The following is a 23,237-nucleotide window of genomic DNA, read 5'->3' as shown; positions in this document are numbered from 1 at the left end:
ATTGCATAACAATAAAACAAAGAGGTAATCGATATTTCCTATCAATGGCTTGGCCTTGTCATTTCTCAAAATATTACAAATTATCAATACATCTTGTTTTGTGCAGAATATTTGTCAATCCTCAATGGATACCAATTTCAGATATTCAGTTTTCAAAACTTACGTGATATTATTTGAAATTGTTGGCACTAATGACGTCTAGGCTTGTTATTAATTATTGATGTTTTTGCTATCATTACAAAATATCGCACTGTAACAACGAATAATAAACTACTTTTTCTAACATTTTCACTTTCCCGGACAGAAATGCACAAAAAATATCAATATTTTACTAATATAATTCCGTCTTATCTACTGCAAGATATATAGAATTAATATGAGTGTGTTTGTGTGTGTGCCCAAGGAACTCGACCCATAGTACTCAACCTTACATCCAATAATCTCATTCATAAGGGAAAAAAAATAACGATTTTTGGTATCAAGGGTGACGTAAATATTTGATATTCTTCACACTCCGATGTAATATCATACAAACAAAATTGAAAATAAGATTTTACTTATGCTGTAACTGTGTTTTCTTTTACATACATAATATCAGTAAGATTGACAGAATGGGGTCTCTTTCTTTAAGGCTCACGTACGTCATTGGAGCTACAGATTGGTTTTAGTTTACTTATCGACTATCAAAACTTCTTTAACGTGTTTCAAAATCTTGCCTAAATTTTGAGGTACTAAAAAGACAGAAACAGGACTGAATACCTTCTAATTAGAAGTGTTACGTATCTTTCTTGGAATAGCAATTTATCAATTTTAATAACTGTATGTCTTAAGACTATGCAATAATTTGTATCACTAATGTTTAAAAAAATATAAAAACTTTTCTAGTAGAAACTCAGTCAAGAACACATTTTTTAACTCTCCTTATTTATTGGTGCGCAAAAAAAAACAAACAAACCCAAAACAGCTTCCATAAAGCCACGGGTAACATAAGAACTGCGACTTGGCAAATACCTGTAGAGTTTAGTTAATAACATTCTCCTCTTTCTTTCAATATATAGCATTACCTTAACCTATAACTACAAACTTATCATCACATTCTTATACCGCCAGAGACTCTAAATTGAATAAACAAACATTACATGTTACAATACGAACTCTGCCGAGGCCGAAGAGGATTTTAATATGAAATGTTCCTGCATAAAAAAGAAAAGGGAGTGAGTCACTTAACCGACCCATGGCCAAATGTCATAATAACAATAATAAACACAAGTAGAAAATGTCGAAATTTTCTAAACAGCCGGCTGGAATGCTGTGTTTTCCCTTATCTTTGGGCAACTGAAGTGTACATCTTTAAACGCTATTGACGCACAAGTGATTTATTTGAAAGAATTTTCCATGCTCAAGTTTTATAGGTAGAAAATGTGGTTAAAAACTACTGTTTCATTTTTCAAAATTACACCTGGTAATACAGTCCAGCGGGACAAACTTTCACACACTTAAATACATTAAAACCTTTTCTTTAACAGTACAATACTGAAGTTTTACAAATGTTAATTCATAAATACAGCTAGCAACAGGAAGCTTTCCAGCCTGCAAATGTTGGGAATTTTCAGTTTAGGATGACGTATGTGTTGCCCGATGAATGTTGACTTAATTTTTTTTTTCATAATCATTTACAAACACAATATGAACTTCACAATAATTCCTTTGAAAAATGTTCCCTAACTTCATGTATCCAAGTACACTGTGATGAATATTAGTACAATTTTAAATGTAAAATTCCTTAAACAAGTAGCCGTTTCCTAAATTTTATCATTCTAATATAACTCTGTCCTTACAAAATTAAAGAAGCCACCATACGTAAAATTATGCTAACCAATGCAAATATTCAACCTTTAACTCAGTCTGCATAATTTCTTTAAATTTTTGTGTTTGAAAACAGTTAATTTTTGGTCGCTTCCAAAAAGCATCAAGTGAGTTTTTCGATATACATATATATATATATGGGAGATGGCTCAGTTCCACAATAAAATATAAAGTACTAGTTCAATATGCGAAAACAAAATCCGCTTTACAACAGAGGCTGATGTACATTAGTTCACCGTAAATAACCTTACAAAAGGTGTTGGTTAAAAAAAAAAAAGATTGCTAGAACCGGAAAGCAATACTGGTGAGAAAGTTTAAAAATATTTTGATTTTCAGTTTTTATAAACGTAAAATAACGTAGGAAGTTAAATAACAAAACATGAAACATACCTCACTTTCAAGAAAACAAAACAGATGAAACCTATAGTAATATATAGTCCATGGTCAAAGTAGGCCACCTTCTGACAAACAAGTCGTTAACGTCACATGTTTTTGGCACCCAAGTTTGGTGAATACGGCTTGGTAGAGCGTTCCCTACCGACAACCAACATCATTACACAGAAGAATCTTTTGAGCCATTATATTTCAACACGTATTTAGCTTTTAATATACAGCTTGCCCATAGTGTAATAAATTACATATCATTTTCTAAGTACTAAGGAACATCAAATGTCTTACTTTTTTTTTTGTTTAGTGCCTTACCACTGTATCCATGACGCACCCACTAACGATGTCTTCTAATTTACAAAATATATTTCATAAGAATTAACGATATATGCAAATATTATAAACTAAGTTTATAGTTAAAGTTAAAGTCATAACACGCCAATTTTCAACACAAAGTACAGCTGCTGTCTTTGTTTGGGATTTCCTTAATTATATGGGTGAAGTTCCTACACTTGCTGTTTCATTAAGGGAAACACCTATTGAAAACAAGTTTAAACATACTTTAAAATGCTTCAACAGGTAAGTGATTGATTACAATATGGCCTTAGTCTTCGATAAACTTTCTTGTTTGGTGGGGTTAAATATAATACGTGCGTGTGGGTGGATATGTTCAGTTATCTGAACACCCTTACCACGTCATGGGTACAGCGGCTAAGAAGAGTTCTCTGCTGAAAAAATAATCCACAAAAATATTCAAACAGACTGTAATAACATGATTTGCGTGCCACAACAACGACTTCTATGTGGAAACACATACTACAGGGACCACACTTTGACCGGTGCACAACTACACCTACATTTGCTAAGACAGTTTTACTTACAATGAATCCACGAACCAGAAACAACAAACCCGAAACACTGGTGACGCCACAGCAAAAATGGGTTACAACTGGATAAACACACCACGCTTAAGGCAGTCAATTCACTGCAAATATTTGATACGTGTCTTTGGTTTTTTTGTTTTTTTTACACCGACACAAGAAACGTTATTTGTATTTAAAAAAAAAATCAAACCCTTCCACAAAGAGACTAGATACACAATTCTTTCGATAGCATCGCCCAATTTTCCGAGTCATTACTGCATAAAAGCGCCCTCTAGTGTGAAAAAGGTTTATCATGTGTATTTATGGGATAATACTGGTGCAAGTATTGGGTTACAGCTCTCTTCACAATTACTAAGCTCGTCTTGAAAGTACCAATACTGTATATACGAGTGTGTTTACTAACCTAGGCCGGGTTTTAATTGCTAACTACAGATAAATTTATGTCAGTAATTAAGTTCAGCAGTAAGTTTTGAAATTGGTCAGACTCTGTTTGTCTTTCTGTACTTAATATTTCGTCTACCTGGCCGGAAAAGCAAATGAGCGACCACTTCATGAAGTGGTGAAAACCTTGATTTTTCTCTTGACTTTTAAAGCAGGAAAAGGTATTATTCGCTGCATGCCCGCCAATTCAGGTGTTAAAAATTGTACATATTTGTGTGAATACATTTTTCATAATTTTAAAGTTAAATAAAAATATAAGAAAAAAAACAACTAACACCCCAACCTCTTGGTGTCTAGACATAACTACAATGTGATAACATACTGAAAGTTTAAACACAATACATACTTAGGTCAGCTGCCACATATAGTGGACAAAAAAAGCCTTAAAATTACAGAACATTACAAGTGTTGGGCTCCAAAATACCACTTAAACAATCAAAACAAACATATTGTAAGCTATTACAAACCAGGACAAAAATGAAAATATTCCCCAGTTAACATTTATATGAGAATCTAAGCTGATAACTCAATTACCACAACATTAATTTTGTACAAGGGGACGGTAGTGGTTTCTATAAAGTATTCCAATGAAGTTAGGCCTAACTGCTAGGATCGCCACTAACGTTGCTTTAACAACTACCCGTTCTGATAGCCATCTGGTGACATTTCTCAAAATAAATTTTAAGAAAAAAAATAAAAAAGGCTTCACACTCACGACACCCCACAAAGTATGAGGTACGTGGCATACAGGACAGGGAGAAGAAGTTACAGCACACCATTGCACTGCACGGGTACAGGAGACACAGGTCACGTGAAATGCACCAAGTGGACAGTCTACGAAAGAAACAAACAAACAAGGGTGTTAAACTAATGTACAACATAAAGTGTTGCCCCCTGGTGGACAACAATGTGGTTTATAAACAATGTGTTTTAAAATATCTAACTCGATTGCTTTAGAGCATTCAATTGAATACACGCACACACATAAATCTACAAACACATTGATCATATTTCACTTGAGATCTACCATTTGAGGTTACAGATACTACCACCAGAGGGCAAATGATGGACACTAATAAAAAACAACAAACTTTCAGCATTTATTTTACAGTAAAAACACATATGGGTAAAACTATAAACAGCTTATAGTTACAGCAATCACATGCAATGAAAAATAATATAAAAGAATTAACAACCAAATATGTTATTTGATAACTGTCTACCTAACAGAAACTTCGAGTAGAAAATGTTAAAATCATTCTCTGTGAAGGTAGTGACAAATTTCTCAAAGTGCCTCTCTCTGTTGGAAAATCAGAGATTAAATCTTTTTTTGTAAGATTTCTAACACTAAGTGTCATCAAATTCTTAGTTAACCCTACATGCATGGATGAGGATCAAAGTGCAATGCCACAACCTTTTGCAATGCTATTCAAATAAAGAATTATGTATTTGATATCAAAATTACCAGCTGTTCAATTTGTGGCAAAGAAGGGTAAATAAAAGAAAAATGTATACAGGAATACAGAAAACAATAACAACTAGACACATATTTAAGAGGTTCTGGGGCTTATGTAGGTATGATATGTAAACTGTATGATGGCCAAACTTTTTTTGTTCTCTATATGTACATGAATTTGTCAAACTGATGCTATTACTTTACAAATATATCTTGAGTGCAAAAACTTTTGTAAGATGTCTGAATTTCTATGTAAAACAGGTTTATATATTCTCCTAAAGAACAGCCATATTCTGTATAGATGCATAGAATAAATTTAGAATTATAATTTATCTTCTTTTATCAAGATGGATTGACTCTGCAGACATTAAAAAAAACCAAAAAACTTTGGAATGCAGTTGTTGTACCATTCTTTATGTGGTTAATGTACTTTTATGAACTATTACATCACAGTAACAAGTAACACAGCATTACTAAAAAATATTATTATTAAAAAAACAATGTATCCTTTCAGATAACAGGAATGAATGTCATCAAAAATTACTCTGAACGTAAAAATAACTGAAATGTTAAAACAGTGCACAAATTCAGAGTGGATAAACAGAAACAGTTAACAAGTGTTAAAAAAAGTATTTTTAAACTTTACCTGATGTATGATTAAGTTGCATGTCACACAACTCTTGCTTCATATCATGTATATAAACTGAATTTATATTATACGTGCATTATTTAATGTAATACCAAAAAACATTTTTTATTGTCATAGTTTTAATTACTATCAATTACAAAATTTAAATTTAAGTTTTATTTTATTACTTCTGTTTAATGCTTTTAAATTAGATCAATTTACATACACTGAACAATATTCTCCAAAATAAAAAGCAAGTGTTGTTTCTACTTTTCTAGCACTGTTTCCACACAAGGTACAGTATTTCCGAACATAGAGAGATGTACCACATGCAAACTATTTTCTTTTCTAGCATTCCCTTACTTAGCACAACCTACTAGTTCACTTACTATTACTCAACATTGTAATTTTTAACTATTGATTTAGTTCCTCACTACTTAACAACACTTAATTATTTATTCATAATTTTTCTACATAGCAACACTTATCCATTGGCTTAAATTGTTGCAGCTAATAACACCACATACTTACTTTTGGGTTGTTCTACCTAGAAACACCTCTTTACTCAACACTGTATCACCTACAACACTTGTTTACTACTCTATTCTGTTACACACAACAATGGTTGAACGTTTTGACACTAAAGTATTTATTAATAATGTAATTTTTTACTTAGCATCATTAATTACTTGATTTAATACTGTTCTACATAGAGCCATCTATTTAATAAGCATATCAATGTTCCAGTGCTTTCTAATTCTGTTCTGTTAGGTTTAAAACAGTAAAGAATTTTAAATGAGCTTTAATACAATTTCATTGTTTTCAGTTTAAAGAATAGAAATAACAACATATGTAAAACATGTAATTTTTACATTTTTGTATTTATGAAGAATATGTGAGTCATGAATACATGTGAACGAATGTCAAATGTGCACATCTGTAATCTTGGTAGCGAATGTCTAAAACTCAGAAATTCAACTAACATTCAAACTGCAGACTAATACATTCACTGTGGAGAATTGATTCTATGCTCCTGGATTTTACAAGCACACTGTAGTCCTTGACCTAAATATCACAACAATTAATGAAAGGTGCTAGTTCTATCACAACCCTGACTAATACTGGAGTAAAGAACAATGAAAAACCAACCATGTGGAGTAATGAATCATGTTTCTAACTGTTTGTTCTTAATGGCTATGCTTGAAATTTACAGCAACATGGAGAACATTTTGGATGATTATTGTGCTGTTCCAACAAGTAAAAAGCAGTAAAGATGGTACAACAGTATTAGCTTCCTTATGCTAGTCTGTGCTTGATGAGCTGGTAACAGACACAGGAGAAAGAATGCCTTGTTGAATATTGTGATATTCTGGAAAAAGGTACATTGCCTATAGTTAGAATTTCTATGGAGAAGGACATTACTTCAGAATGACAATGCACCATCCACATTATATTACATTCAATTTACAAAAGTTGTTTGTGAAACCAACATCCAGAATCTACCTTGATCAGCCTGAAAAGTATTTAATGGAATAAATTTAAGATATTCTGAAACACTGGCTGAGGAGGATAAAGATAAACCATAAACTCCCTCCCCTTAACAGTCAGAACTATTTTGTAAAGTTAGTGACAGTTGATTCTTCCAGATATGCATTAACAACTGATTGCCAGTAATGAATGAAATCCCTATAACCTAAATGCTTTCAAAAAGGTGGAAATTTTTAATTTAGGGGCAAATTGGAATTAGTGGTGTAACTGAATAAGTGATATATATATAAAAGGAGTTCAGTGACATCATGAAGGTCAACTGGTTTTCAAGGAAATGTTTTTCTCTAAGTATTGTTTTAAATATCTCATTGCTAGTACAATGTAGCCACTTTTGCCATTGGCTGAACAACCTTAAATTAACCAAAAATAATAATGGTAATATTTAAATTATTTGGATAGTTGGAATTATCAAAAATAAAAATAACCAGACACACTAAATACAATCAGTTGATTATTTTTGTAACACTAATTCAATGCTCACAGCTAGTCTTTTATATCAGTTACTCAAGCTAATCGCCCAGCTCTACTATTTTGTAAGCCAAACCTTATATTATTTCAAACCAACCCCAGTATTTAAATGTCTTGATTTATGTTATAAACAAACTGTAAAATGTATTCTTTACATGTACAGGTTGTGGCTTGTTCAAAAACATACAGAGAGACATTATTACTTAGAGAAAAAGCATTGTAACAAGAGCAGTAATCAACAATACAATTTAATGCCTAATGGTATATACAATGAGTTATTTTATTCACAATGGTCAGTTAACACTTTGTTGGTAAAACCACAAACCAAATACATACCACATGAAGAACAGGTAGTGTGTTGGTCAAGGCAGTGGATACTATCAGTAGGGTTTGCTGGCATCTTTTGACCGCTTAAGTTGTACCTTGAGTCTCTTTGTGCCAATCTGGAACCCATTCATAGCCTGGATGGCAGCCTGAGCACTTACAGCATTATCATAGCTCACAAATCCTAACAAATAAAAAAAGGAATTAAAACTAATAACACTGCTACTATAAGTTTGGAGGAGTAAAACAGATACAATATATTATGAGACCAGAAACAATAAAGTTACAAACTTTTATATCTATAAAAATCATTCTGAACTGAAAATTTATAATTTAATTACATCAAATGTTTTCGTTTTTTTATAATCCTGTAGTCATAGATATTTTGTAATTTGTATTACTAAGGTCCAATTAAATAAAACTGTGGGTCAAAGTTTAATATTTTCATTACATTAACTGTACAATGTTTTTTTTTTAAATTACCTAACTGTACTTAAACGTGATAACTTCTAACACAATATAAGAGACACTCTAAGTACATATTATATCATTAACTAACACCACTGTGTTATTAGCTTTGAAATGTACTTAGTTCTCTGAAGTTTTATTTTATTCAAAATGTTGATCAAACTGGCATAAACACAATAAATGTACCTTATTTAAACAACTGAAAAGATTCACCAAAAAATATTAATGAGCATAAATATTCTACACTGAAAACATGTTTGAAGTTAAAAACTAAATATAGGAAACACAAACTTATTAAAGTTTTACTGCTCATTAGTTGCTAATAATCTCAAAAGTAGCCATTTATCCAAAATGTTGTTCGAGATTTAGAGAACCTTTAAATTTTAATAAGGTGTTTTAAGATATTTTTTTAAACTTTCTATTTTACAGTTAAATAATATCAACAGAAGGCATACCAAAACATTTGCTGAGATTAGTCTGTTTGTCAATAAAGACCTTAGCAGAAATCACATTTCCAAAAGGAAGAAAAGTTTGGGCAAGATCACTGTCTGTAAATTCCTGGGGAAGATGGTAGATGAATAGGTTGGAACCCTCAGGTCCTATAGAACACATTAAACAAAAACATTTTTATAAGTTTTTAAGTTTCATAAGTAAAGTTTACTACTGTGATAAAATACTTTAAATAGATGCATGTAATTATTCACTATTAATATCAAACATCTTATTTCTGTACTGAATAAAATACCTAAACTGTATGTGTATTTGTGTGCATATTTCTGTGCATAGAAAATGTAAAAATTATCTGAAATATAAGTAACTTTATACATAGCATTGCTGATTTATGTACTTACCTTCTACTTGCTTTCCTACTGGGCTTTGAGACTGCTGTAATCCAACTTGGGTGAAGGTTCCTGGCAAGGCAGCTACAAAACAATATTACAGAATGAGGCAATAAATTTCAACATATGTCCTACAAAAAACAAATAATTCAACATTTCAAGGTGAATATTCAACTACAATTCAGTGTAGCTCTTGATACAAAAAATTCAATGGCAAGAGACAAAATACAAATACAAAAATAACTTTAAAACCCATGAATAACAAAAACACTTGATTAAGTTTAAATACATAATTCAAACACACCAATCACTGGCAATAAGGATACAAACACACACAAAGCACTAATGAGCTAAGTTGTACATGTTGTTGTTGTTTTTTTATAGAAGTAATAAATTGAAACACAATGTGATATTTAAATGTTCTAATGCTACAAATCAAAACCAGTTAGAAAGTTATAACTTCTTTCAGCTCTTAATATCATTACACCTTTTAGAATGAATATTACAAAACAGTCTAACATATTGCTTCTAATTGTTAAATGGTCCAATACCCAGAAAAAAAAGCACTATTGAATATAAAATAGTAGCACTGAACTTACATTAAGAGATTCAAAATGTGAGTTTGACTGTTTCTAAAATATTTGATGATAGTAGACTTATGAATTCATAATCCTGAAATCATACATACATGTATACATTTACTCTAGATAATGAAACTTACAGGGGTATTGTTGCATTCCTGAGTAAGCTTGGGCAAGGGCATCCAAGCTTGGACCATTGGTTGCTAAACCAGTTGTGTTTCCAAGACTAAACGAGTAAAATTCAATAGCATAATTAATTCTTTTTCTGTGATTATCAAGCAAATGGCAGACAGTTCAAAGTTAGTACGAGTCACAGTTATTTTTAATGAAATGCTAATATTGCCTACAGTGAGATATTACCAAATTTAAGTTTCACATTTGTACATTAACACCAGAAAGAATGAGATAAGCTTTCACAAACATACATTGATTTCTTATATGCTAACATTGTATAGACACTAAGAAATATCAGATGTAAGTTTTTAACACTCCTACGAAAAGTGGGGCCTAATAGGCCCCAGAGCAACTTGAAAGGTTATTAATATTAGGCTAATAATTTTGTATTTAATGAAATGAAATCAAATGAAATGGCAATTTCATTTAAATAAAAATTTATTAGCCTAATATTAATAACCTTTCAAGTTGCTCTGGGGCCTATTAGGCCCCACTTTTCGTAGGAGTGTTAACTTCACACACTTGTTCTACAATGTACTTGTAATTCAACTCCTTCACTCTTTTTTAACAAATAACTTATGAAGGAATTTATCTGTTGTGTAACAGTCCATTCTGTACAAAAGTGTAGAAAGTGTAATTGCAAGCTATAATAAAAATTTTAATCATATGAAATCTGGAAAAAAAACACAAGTGCACATAACCAAGTCAGTGTTAAAAAAACATAACAGAGAAATATAACTATGAAAATACTTCAATAAATTAAAAATTCAAATCAGTTTTTTAAAATAAGAAAGTATAGTGGAATATAAATTGCAAAAAATAAAAACAAAATGTCCACTGCTATTAAGTTCTTAAATGTGACAACTTTTCTACTTTATAAATATATTCAACACTAAATCATACACAGTATAGCAAATATATATTGTACTTAGTCATGTATCTTACCCATTCATGCCAGTTAAAGTCCCCATGCTGGAGAGAGAATTTGTGGTCATTCCAAGTGCCACACTGGACACTGGGCTCACAGAGTTCATACCACTAAGGGAGGAGTTGGCACTGGACATGTTTCCTGATATATTACCTTGTGTGACAAAAGAAATGGTGTCTTGAAGTACCTGGTAGATTATCACTCAATAGCTTATATTAATAAATGCGATTTTATTTTTTAACTGAAAGGTAGCCAAAAAGATGCAAACTACAAGTGAGGTTTATTTTGTTCCTACCAGGTAGATTACACTAAAAACAGATTAAAAGAAAGATACCATAATTACGTGGAATGTGCATCATTCTTCCTGAAATGTTAGAGGTATAGCTGAGAGAAACAAGACTCAAGTTACTTGCTTTTTCATTAATCAAATAAATTGATGTGACATAGATTTACAGATTACATGTTTTAAGTTTCAAAGTGAGCTTGGTTTGAAAAAGAAAAACCCCAATAAAAATTTTGTATTCTCACCAAATTAAAAATAAACATAGTATAAGATAACAGAAATTTATGCTAAGGTTTTTATTTTATTTTTTTATAAGTTTGAAGAATGAGTAAATCTTTCTGTATGATAAGGTACCAAATCTTCACAAATTTCTATCAGTAAGTAACAAAAGAAAGAACAGTAATTGCAAGAGGATTCTCTAACAGACATTAAGAAAATAGGATTTATTCTGCAAATTAAACTAGCATTTCTAAACACACTTAAATAAGCTATACAACACAATCACTTACAAAGTATACATTCTGAAGCAATCAACAGGAAACAGTATTTCCAACAATCAGGCCAACACGCTTTTCATGTAATAAACAGCATTTTACATAAAGACTGATGACAGTGAGTTACTCATTAATCTAATCATATCTTTCTTTTGATACCCAATATAAGGGACACTATTTCCTAATGTTAAAGATCTTAAAATCTATTTCTATGCACTTGTTATTCACAAACTTGAACAATCTCAAACGTTCAAAATCTGATATAGTGTAATTTTCCAAATATAATATGCATTTTTCCAGTAAACATTTATTTAGAAGTTAAGGCATGTATAATGCACAGCAACAAATCTAATTGTTTTTTTTTGTTTTTTCAGACAGTCTAGACCATCTTTTTTAACGTGTTGTGAATGATAACACACTTATTAAAAATGTTGCATTTCAATGGTATGTTTCACTAACCCTCTCTGTTTCCAAGTCATAAATGAAAATTTTCTATTTTCATTCATTTTGAAAATCTTTAAAAGTGACCTTGAAATAACATGATCAATTTACTGAGTCTTGTGATTTTCCAAACTTATTTACACACACACTTAAAAATGTTTGAAAATGCAAACATAGTTATCACTACATAATGCCTGCTATTCAAAACTACAAATAATTTTTGGTGAAACCTCCAAATTCACTAGCTTCACATAGGTGGTAAAACTTCCCTATCATCTTATAATCATCATGAACACTGTCTTCATTTTCATCATCTAGTGCAGCAGCATCAGCATCCTAGAGCATGTCACCTTCTAAATCATCCATGGCATTTGTGAAACAATGCTTCTCAACTATCTCACAATGAGGTTGTTTGAATTGACAGACCTTATAACCATATGTTACTCATCATAGATTCCATACTATAACTTTTACTAGTGTGTGTATCTTCACAAAATCTGGCAGACATTCAGTAAACAAGTTTTTTGTACACAAAGAAATAAGATTTTTAATGAAATATTTTACAGTTGATTTGTTCATTAAAACACCTTTTATTTTATTAGCCCAAGTGCAAATAAATTTCCACATTAAGGTTCAAAATAGCTATCTTCATCTCAAAAATTTAAAATTTCATTTGTGTAATCTTCTAAGTCCTCCTAAATAAATTTAAAACGTTTTTCAGTAAAACTTTGAATTTTAATTGCTATTTTCTCTACCCTAACTCTATACAAGATTAATTTGATTAGTCTTGTATCTACAAAAGAAATCTGGATTACCTTATTTCCTTCTACAATGAATTCAACTTGTAACATGAAACTACAATCACATATCCCAAATATATTTTAAACTTGCAAATGCATACTTATACTTAATTTTTTTTTATTGCTCATTGAACTATATCTAACCACTATTCATACCATTATAAGTTGTAAATCACTTAGTGAACATGTAACTCATGTATTTGCAAGTGAACCTTCCAAACAACTTTTAAAATATTATTTTACATGATCTAACTTTGACTAATCTAAAAATATTCTTATTTTTATATTTTAATTACTTCTATAATAATAATTAAAAAATATACATGAGTATTTCAAGAAATAGAGTGGTTACCTGGATTTTCTTTTGTTTTGCTGTCGATCATATATGACACTCAGCCCTACTTTTTTCATACTAATAGTACTACTGCATTAATAATTTGTTTGATTTTTCTATTTGATGCCTATGTACCCAAATACAATTGAAGTTTATAAAAATTATGTTGTGTCTGAGTGATGAAAACATTATAATGATTATTGTAGGTTACATTTCATATTTCTTAAAGGAAAGGTAAGTAAATTAGAGAAAAGGGGATGCCTAGAGAGAAAATGTTACAATTCTCATACTAGAGGAAATTAGTGTTTTTGTAAATATTGCCTTATCAAATTAATAACTTAAAATTTATAATCTATTAAAATATGCATAATTGGTTAAGCTTTTATGATATGTTTTTTGGTGTATCATCATAAGAATGTAGTTTAATTACATTTTAAATGCAACTTGCTGAATCCTCATGACAGACACACAAAAGGATGATTGTGACAGGAAGGTTAAAGCCATGCTGAATTAGGGTTAGATGTTTGGAATTTCTGGTTTATTTTACCAAAAGAGTAATAAGCAATAGGTCTGGTTTCTTAGGTTTATCTCATGGTTTAAATACATGTGCTTCAAAGAAGAGCCAATGATCCCACTTTTTGCACATTTGTTGTTTAAAAGTCACTGCAGTTGAACTCACCTTTTAAATATTTTATGAATATTCCAACCTTTTGATAATGTTTATTTGAAAGGCATAATTGCAAAGATAGCAAACACTATAGTGAAAATGCAATTAGAAATTATAAGAACACTAATATTTTTGTCATCAAAAAGTTATTTTAACCACAATATTACAAAGGCTAGGTGCATAGTATTTATGGTGATGAGGCAAATCAGACTTTTGTTTGTGAAAATTAGCATGTACGAGGTCTGTTCAAAAAATATGCGGACTGACGTCATAAAACAAAATGTACTTTATTTAGAAGTTACAGGTCTGAGACCCCTTCAAAGTACTCTCCTCCCCAACGCACACACTTATCCCAATTGGGATGGGGGAGAAGAAGAAGAAGAACAGTGATCGAGTGTTTGGCCAAAAACTCATGAGTTCTGAGGGCTGAATAGGCTGGAGCGTTGTTGTGATGGAAAAACCAGTCACCACTCCTCCACATTTCTGGCCTTTTGCAACGGATGACATCCCTCAGACGTTTCAGAACTTCAATGTTGTATGTCTGATTCACTGTGGAGCCTTTGGGGAGGTACTCGTGGTGAACAACACCCTTGGCATAGAAGAAAACTGTCAGCATCACCTTAACCTTGGATTGAACTTGGCGAGCTTTTTTGGGTCTGGGGGATGTTTCACCCATCCACTGGGACGATTCGACCTTCGTTTTAATGTCATAACCATAAACCCATGATTCATCACCTGTTATGATCCTTGACAAGAAGTTTTCATCTTCTTCTGAACGATCAAGCAGTTCCTGACAAACCTGGACGCGATGGGCTTTTTGTTCGTCCGTCATCAGGCGTGGCACAAATTTCGCACCAACAAGGTGCATCTTCAATTTTTCGGTCACAATCTCGTAACAAGATCCAACTGATATCCCACACTCTTCAGCAAGCTCCCTGACAGTCAGACATCGATTTGCCCGCACCAGGGTGTTGATTTTGTCGACATGTGGGTCGTCAGTTGACGTGGAAGGACGTCCAGGACGCTCATCATCTTCAATGGACTGTCGACCATCCTTAAAACATTCATGCCACTTGAAACATGCCGTACGCTTCATAGCAACATCACCGTAAGCCGTGTTAAGCATAGCAAAAGTTTCAGTCACAGATTTTCCAAGTTTAACACAAAATTTCACAGCAAGTCGTTGCTCCTTCAGGTCATTCATTCTGAAATCCGCCAAACGAAAAAAATCGCACTTCACTTAAAACCGCGTAGCTAATACACAAATGAGGATATCTGCAATCAGGAAATGGCGTGGTAATCAGCTGATCTGTGCAAGCCTAGCGACACCAAGCGGATTCCCCTGGAACCAACTGGAGCCGCTCAATTCAAACAGTCCGCGTATTTTTTTAACAGACCTCGTATATCACATGTGGGAGCATATCATATTTGGAAAATTAAGGTACTAAAATGCAATTACTTCTGCAGAGATCTGTTATTACTTTAAACAAATTAAACTGAAATTATAGTCATATTTAATGTTTCTAACATTTACTTTTTACATATAAACTGGACAAACAAAGTGACATTTTGAAAAAATGACACTAGTTAGGAAAGTTAACAAACAAAGATTAATGTGCTGCATTCTAAAACATGCTGTAAAGAGGAAATAACAAACAAGGAAAAATAGAGCTTATGAAGTGCTAACAATTACACAAGATAGTTTAACCTGATAACCAAAAAAGTACATACAAAAATGACACTGATGAAGTAAGCACTGGCTTGGAACACAATACCAAATAAATCTTTAACTGTTAAGAAACAAAGCAGGTGGGTCAATTATGAAACTGAAAACATACATGCAGACATTTCTCACCTGCTTTGACAGCTCTACCAAGGACAGCTGTGTCCCGAGGCAATCAATGAAGAGTCAACCAACCCAACCAAAAGAAGGAAAAAAAAAAAAAAAGACAGTTAGTTAAGTAAATCAGAATCAAATGATTAAGGAATGTGCCATGCCATAAATGAGGTAAAAGGTACTGAGGTAAAAAAACAAGCTTTCTGGTCTAAATCAATAAAATGAGTACAATTTATATATACCCCTTTTTCCTCCATATACTATAATTACTAACAACTGAATAATATATACATCTTTAATAATTTCTACAATAAAAATACTACTAATAATGAAAAATACAATTATGAGAAAATTAAAAAGCAACTTAAGAAAAAACTACAAAATGAATATAAATTCATGAAAAAATCTTTCAAATCAGGATAAGGCCATGCACTTAAATTATTTAATATATTTTTATTTGACATATCCATACAGAAAATAGGTGAGAAATGACAATTTATGACAAAGTAACAGAAGCATGTTGATTTCAAAATTACTGGTGGTAAGCAAGCTCACTATTACCCATAATACAGTTTTCTGTCCACAGCTATAGATAGCATCTAAATACAATTTGATTTAATAATTTCCACAAAATTACATTTCATTAATGTGCCCAAACCATTCATAAAACACTTTTTAGGGAGAAGGATATGAATATGTAAAGACATAATATTCTTTTTTGCAAATTTTCAATATAAAAGTTTGTTATATCAGTTATGATTTTTCAGTTTTCTCAACTAAAACAATCTCAATCACCATGCACACTCGATGATGTTCATTTAAACTACCTAAAGTCAGAAAGTAACTATCAGCACTTGAGGCCTTTCCAGTTTGGATAAAGCGTATTAATATGTAAATAAGTGCTAAACACTTTAAATAACCAAAATAAAATTAATCTAACACAAACAACAACCCACAGGTCTAGAAGTTTAAACAGAGAATCATTCCTGAATATAAACAGTAAGAATTTAATTTTATGTCAGGTGCTTCAAACTTCATCTTTACAAACAACATTTGAGTTCTTCATCAGGGGTGAAAATAATAATTTGTCAAATAATAATTAAGCCTGTAATTTTTGTACTATAGAGACTCTGAAAGATTTGGATACAACCTTTTATTTCAGATCCCTGTAAAAACTGATTGGGGATAATGCAACTACATCTTGCATTAGAAATGAAAGAACAAACAAACATTTTCTGAATTATTTAATCTATGCAATGCAATTACTAGAAAAATGCAATTTTTAGTTGATTTATTAAGATTAGATGAGTCAAAAAACTTCTATACTAGAACCAGAACTCTAAGTAAAGGATTGCTTTTTTTCAACGAATAGCAATATAAGTTAATATGGTTAATAACTTGTTTAAAATTCATGGTTCCTGGAATACTTGTCTAAACTCTACTTTTATATAATGTACTTCCATAAAATTACTTCTTGTAGAAGCCACTTTCAACTTACAATTTCAATTCATTTTCATACAGAAGTCATGGTTAAAATTCAACATGATTTTCACTTACAACATATCGTTAATATTACAACCACACTTTTACCTTTCCCATACAAATTTTTAAAACAGCATTTAAATTCTATGATTTTAAACTTTCACAGAATCTTAAAGGATTCTACAATTCAGTCAGTTACAGAACTCTGTCCAAAGAGAATTAGATAAAAAAAAAAAAGATGTTGAAGTGCTTTACATACGTTTTAAACTACTTTTACTGATTTTACTACTTCTTTGTGCAAAACTAAATATAAACAAATATTGCTGTGATATTTTTAGAAATAGTACACTTTAATTTTAGCAAGGCAGGTAAAACCTTTGTCTATTGACTTCTTTTATCATTTTATCTGTGTTTCAAGAATTACGTGGAAATTTAAAAGAAACAACCATTTCACTTTAACAGCTTAAACTCTTTTTTGCCACAATTTTTACCATTATTGGCAAAATCACTTTTTCTTTTTGTGGGAGGTATCTCACCTGCTGCTGACAGGCCAGGAATCCCTGTCGAGTTGTTCCCTCCACCAGCAGCTGCTAATGCTGCCAGGTTTTGAACCATCATAGAATTAAGTCCACCTATGATTGAAAAACCAAATATAAATAACGATTGAGCTCAAGGTGAATTATCAGTTATTACACATGGCTTTATTTTTAAAATTATAATATGCAACTCAATTCACAATGCAATTTTTTCCTTCAAAAACTATTGCACGATATCCTATACAACGTTTAATTATATTTACCTTGGTGTAGTTACTAAATGAAATGTTTTATTAAAGTATCACTGATAATAACTTTCATAACAAGTTCAACACAGTTTTAAATTCTCTTTATATTACACCATAAAATTTGCTAATCATTAAAAACGAAAATAGCAAAATTATTTAAATGAAAAAACAAAACAAAACATAATTTAACAAGTATTATTATATCCAAGACTAGAAAGAGAAATACAACAAATGCCACTATTTACACAACATTAAAACCAATTTAGTTAACAAATGTTTGCAATATAGTTTTTTTATATTCTGGGAAGGTACATACATTTTATGGTTGGCACACAACAACAAATATTTTCATTCCACATTAACAAGAATCTGATACTGTGCAAAGACCAGTCAAGTTCTTCGGTAACAATACCTTACCTACAAAGTTTAGACCTAACAATATCTATTACTTTATCTGTGTTAGTCACCAGTCTTATTCTACAGTATCGCCACATCTTACTGACAGTCAAAACTTCATAAACTCAAAGACCCATCTAGTTCTATAGTACCAATATCAATACCTAAAGTTAAGACTTTGTAGCATCCTGTCTTAGTCACATCAAAAGAACTATCTAGTTTTACAATAACTATCTTAATATTAGGTAATACATTATAATATCTTGTGCTTTTATATATGTCTAGTTCTACAGTAACACCAAATCATATCTGTATTCAAGACTTCATAACATCCTCTTTTATCCACATCAAAGATCTATTTAATTCTACAGTGACAATATGTTTCCTGTAAAAAATTTCACAACATTTCTTTCAGCGATAGCAAAAAACCCATCTTGTTCTATAGTGTCATCATCACACCTATAATCAAATCAAGACCTCATAATATCTTTCATTCATGACCCATGTCAAACATTCATTTATTTTAAGATAATATCTCATCTATAGGTAAGACATAAAATCTCCTGTTTAATGTGTTAATAATGTAACAACTTCTATGGTTACAATATCATAATTACCCACAAAATCTAACAGCCTGTAATGATATTACACACACACACATAAATATATCTGCATGAATAACCCATAAAGTTTTCCATGATCTCTACAATATAACTTTATTATTCTTTATATCCACAACTTAGACATTTAAGGTGAGGTATAAGAGATTGATAATCTTCTTCAGTTAAAACTGTGGTTAAACTCTTCTATATTTTACAGTACTGTTGAAGTGCACACCATGTACACATAAAAGCATAAACAGATCAAGCAGAAAGCAAACAATTTTCTTCCTACAATCAACACTTTTTTGAGACTATACATGTACAATCAAGTTCTGATTTTTATTTTAAAGTATATTTACTTGAATCACTCTTTTAACAATATATGGCCTGCTATTACAGCATTTGTTATTTTATCCAGTATATAATATTCAAGTAGAAGCCAGTCATTATGCAACTAAAAAAACATCATTCATAATTAAATTATAGATCTTACATAATTCCTACCTAACTCTTTAGAATCTATGTTAAATCCTTTTGACTAAAAATATAAAAAAAATCAATGCAGGTATTCTTCAAGTTTTGAACACAAAACTGAAGGTTACTTTTAACTAAGTTTATGTAAGATACTTTTTGAATATATTCTATTTAAAGTGTGAGCACTATTTTTTTACTTTAGTTCTTGTTAAGTAAAGCTTTAAAACAAGAAACTCTTAAGATCTTTCAAGAACAGACAGAAACAAAGATATGACAAGTGTAAAATATGCAAGTACACTGTTCACCTATCAGCTTACTGGTTTTAATCTGACAGACTACTAAGCTTTCTCTCACATATAAATTTCTTATAATTTTATATTTAATATTAATACTGTTTATATTTAGTTTTAATACTAACTGATGCTATTTCAATGGAAAAAACAATAGGGTAAAAATATTTGATAAGTTCAATTTTATGCTCCTAATTATCACAATAACTTGATATCATTTTACCAACTCCAAAGATCTTGTAATCTTCTAGAATGATACCAAACAAAAAACCAGAAATAAAACCAGACAGTGCCAACAAAACCAAGCCTCAGATCTAGCTGTTTGTTTTACTTACCAGGATTGTTGGTTATGTTAGCTAGCGCGGCAAGGCTTTGCAAGTTGGCTGCACTTAGATCTGGAAGAGGCAAGAAAGCATCTTTGTTCAGACTACACTGACAAAAATAAAATAATGGAGAATCTAAGCATAAAGGGAAAGGACAGAAGCTGGTAATAATTTACAGAGATAAGAACTGGAGTTTTTTCTGAGACAATCCAAAATAGCAAAGACACCACAATATCAACAAAGAAATATTCACAAATGATCAAGTGTAGAGGAAAGAGAAGAACACTGACCTGAGGAGCTATTCCCTGATGTAGGCAGAGATAGACCTGCAGTGACCCCCTGACTGGTCAGCCCCTGAAGACTCAGGGAGTTGATGCCTGAATGAATACAAAGGTTACAGACTGGACAAAAAAGGAAAGATCTGTACAATGGGCAAAACACTAAACACAGACATCAACTCCTTGCTGGCATTACTGAGTAGTTTTTGATTATTCTACAAGATATAAGTTCTGTTTGTTCACAAAAAAGTTCTTGTATCTTGCAAACTAATAAGTATTAACACAATTTATAAATTAGATTTTGGTGCAATATGTTTCAGACTATAAAGAAAAACAAATCACATTCCTAATTACAATATATTTTTTCTTTTGTACAAAAATAATCTGAAACTTTGCTTTACTACATATTATTCCTTCATGTTAAGTGTAAGATGCATAAACTTTAAGTGTGTTATATTTCCACTTTTATGGAAACAAGATTGTTACAGGATCAATGAGACTATCTAAAGAATTTGTGAAAGTTAATAGTTAGGTGAGCATAAGATGTAATAATATTTTGGTCAGTTTACTTGCATCTATAGTCAGGTAAATGGACACTCCTATATTTCAAATCATACAAACACTCATTCATTTCAAGTGACTCCTATACACTCTACACTTGTGTTGCATAATGTGCTATCAACTTCTGAATATAAACTGTGTATTCATAAGAAAGGCACAAAACACTAATGAAGTTTTGGGTTCTCTATACAGCAGTGAGCAATTTTTGTCATTGAAGCATGCATTCAAACAGAAAGAGAGACTATATGAAATAAAGTAATCTGTACAGTTTTGATAAAACTTCAAGATTTCAGCAACACATTTGTACACTGGAATTACTTGAAGTAAAAAATGTATGATGAAAATCATTTTCTTTTTAGTTTGAGTGATTAATGATTGAAAAAATAAGAGTCCCAATAAACCTACAACTTTTCAATCCATGCAAATGAATCTTAGCTTTTTATATTAATTTTACATAATTCATTAAATGAACTGCATATTGTACTCTAAACCTCCTAATTAGATATATTTTTAGTTATTGATTTCTCAGATGTTAATTTCAAAACAGACCTTTTCACTTACACTAAAAATAAAGTGGATGGTACAGTGGAGCAGAGTAAGTCAGTTTTTATACTCATGTATGTGAGTGCATGGTTTATCTAAAGCCAATTAAACAAAAATATTTATTTTTATCATCATGCACCTCTTGTTCAGTGTCCAAGCCACATTTATTTTCTATATTCTATGATTAATGAGCAAAGTTTAATCTTATCTTTCTTCATAACATTAATAATAATAGACATAAAAGTACTGAGCAAAAAGCTGTTTATTACAGTCCACCAACATGGTTATTCTAAAATAAAAACCTCTGCAATTCCCAAATTTACTACAACTTCTGCCAAAAGTAAATCTTTTTTTAAGTTAGCCTAACACATTCCCAAGCAGTATACAGGGATTACTGAATTTGCAAAATGAATAAAAGAAAAAACCTTTGTTTTTTATATTGACAGCAATCACCTGATAATTTAAATGCTACAAAAATAAGTGTATTGATGTTTTTGGCATCAAAGCAGTCATCATCAAAGGTTGGTCATCTCAAACAACTTGTTTTATCTTCTTGCTACACAATTTCAATATTCCAACCTCAAATTCAGTTTGGTACCTTGTGAGTTGTATTTAATCCTGCTAATCATTTGTCAATATTTTCTATGATGTAACAGCATTTGTGGTGAAGTTATGAAATTATTATGAATGACTACCTGCACTGTTTATAATTTTTAATCAACTTTATTTAATGTTTTGCAGTTTATCTCACATTCTGTAACTGAGAAAAAAGAAATCCTTCGGCACACAATTATTGTATAACATTTATATTAAATTCTAATAAGAGTTTGAATATTTCTAATGTTTCATCAGAGTTAACCTCTTGAATACATTTTAGTGAATATGTTGTAAGGTACAGTGAAGCAAAATGTGATGTTTAACTTGAAAGATGTCATCAGATTCTTGTGTTTGCAGATGCTAAATAAGCTAAACAGTAAACTAAAAGTAAATTTTATTCACATATCATTATCATCAACAAACTTCAATGTTTATTAAAAATGACTGGAAAAGATCAAACATACTTCCTTAACAATCAAATGAGAGGTACTCATCATTATAGTCATACCGATACAAGAATAACATAACCGTTTCATATACAAGTTCATATATATTCAAAAAAGGAAACCCCCAAACCAATGTTGTATGATTTAAGCTTCTGAACAATACACCTTATCAAACAGCTAACTAGATACATTTTTTCAGATATGTGATGAAACAGTGTAAGATTGAAAACTATGGTGATTAACCCTCTTTAACAGCAATAAAACTGACATTCACTGTATACGCAATAGTTACTGTCTCTTTACTTAACTTAGTATGGAAGATACAAGAAACAGGTTGCTTCATGCACGTGAAATATAAAAGAGTGAAGAGGTCTCTCAGCAAGAACAACATAACTAGCAATAACTTCGTTCATTATGATATTTGAGCAAAGCTAAACAAGGGCTATCTGTCTCTAAATCTGAACTGAAACAACAAAAGAAAGGCAGACATCCAACAGCACCTACCAAATAATTCCTGGGATACACTAGCCAAACAGATTGATTCAACCATCATTCTTTTAATGGTCTACAGAGTGGGACATGTTTAAACAGCATCAGGGCTCATACCATAGAC

At 31.1% G+C, this 23,237-nt stretch overlaps 1 protein-coding gene across 50 annotated transcripts in view; it reads right to left on the bottom strand.

Moving 5' to 3' along the window:
- Positions 1–784: 784 nt before the first annotated feature.
- The window catches only part of LOC143225498 (CUGBP Elav-like family member 2), a 424,936-nt gene continuing 402,483 nt past the window's right edge, over positions 785–23,237 (bottom strand). For 16 of the 50 annotated variants that reach the window (XM_076455013.1, XM_076455051.1, XM_076455012.1 and 13 more), the window contains 10 exons: positions 20,490–20,576; positions 20,212–20,271; positions 17,867–17,962; positions 15,867–15,893; positions 11,010–11,145; positions 10,031–10,116; positions 9,322–9,393; positions 8,926–9,069; positions 8,015–8,186; positions 785–4,412 (listed from right to left, as the gene is read on the bottom strand). In XM_076455013.1, the coding sequence (XP_076311128.1) occupies positions 8,059–8,186; positions 8,926–9,069; positions 9,322–9,393; positions 10,031–10,116; positions 11,010–11,145; positions 15,867–15,893; positions 17,867–17,962; positions 20,212–20,271; positions 20,490–20,576 (836 nt within the window). In that variant the 3' untranslated portion in view covers positions 785–4,412; positions 8,015–8,058. The remainder of the gene's footprint in view (positions 4,413–8,014; positions 8,187–8,925; positions 9,070–9,321; positions 9,394–10,030; positions 10,117–11,009; positions 11,146–15,866; positions 15,894–17,866; positions 17,963–20,211; positions 20,272–20,489; positions 20,577–23,237) is intronic. The other 34 variants (XM_076455048.1, XM_076455041.1, XM_076455043.1 and 31 more) reach the window with 13 other exon arrangements.

The sequence above is a fragment of the Tachypleus tridentatus genome, chromosome 9 (genome assembly GCF_004210375.1).
Source record: "Tachypleus tridentatus isolate NWPU-2018 chromosome 9, ASM421037v1, whole genome shotgun sequence".
Classification (NCBI taxonomy): domain Eukaryota; kingdom Metazoa; phylum Arthropoda; class Merostomata; order Xiphosura; family Limulidae; genus Tachypleus; species Tachypleus tridentatus.
Note: the sequence above shows the minus strand (reverse complement) of the source record. Positions and strands in the feature narration are given on the sequence as shown.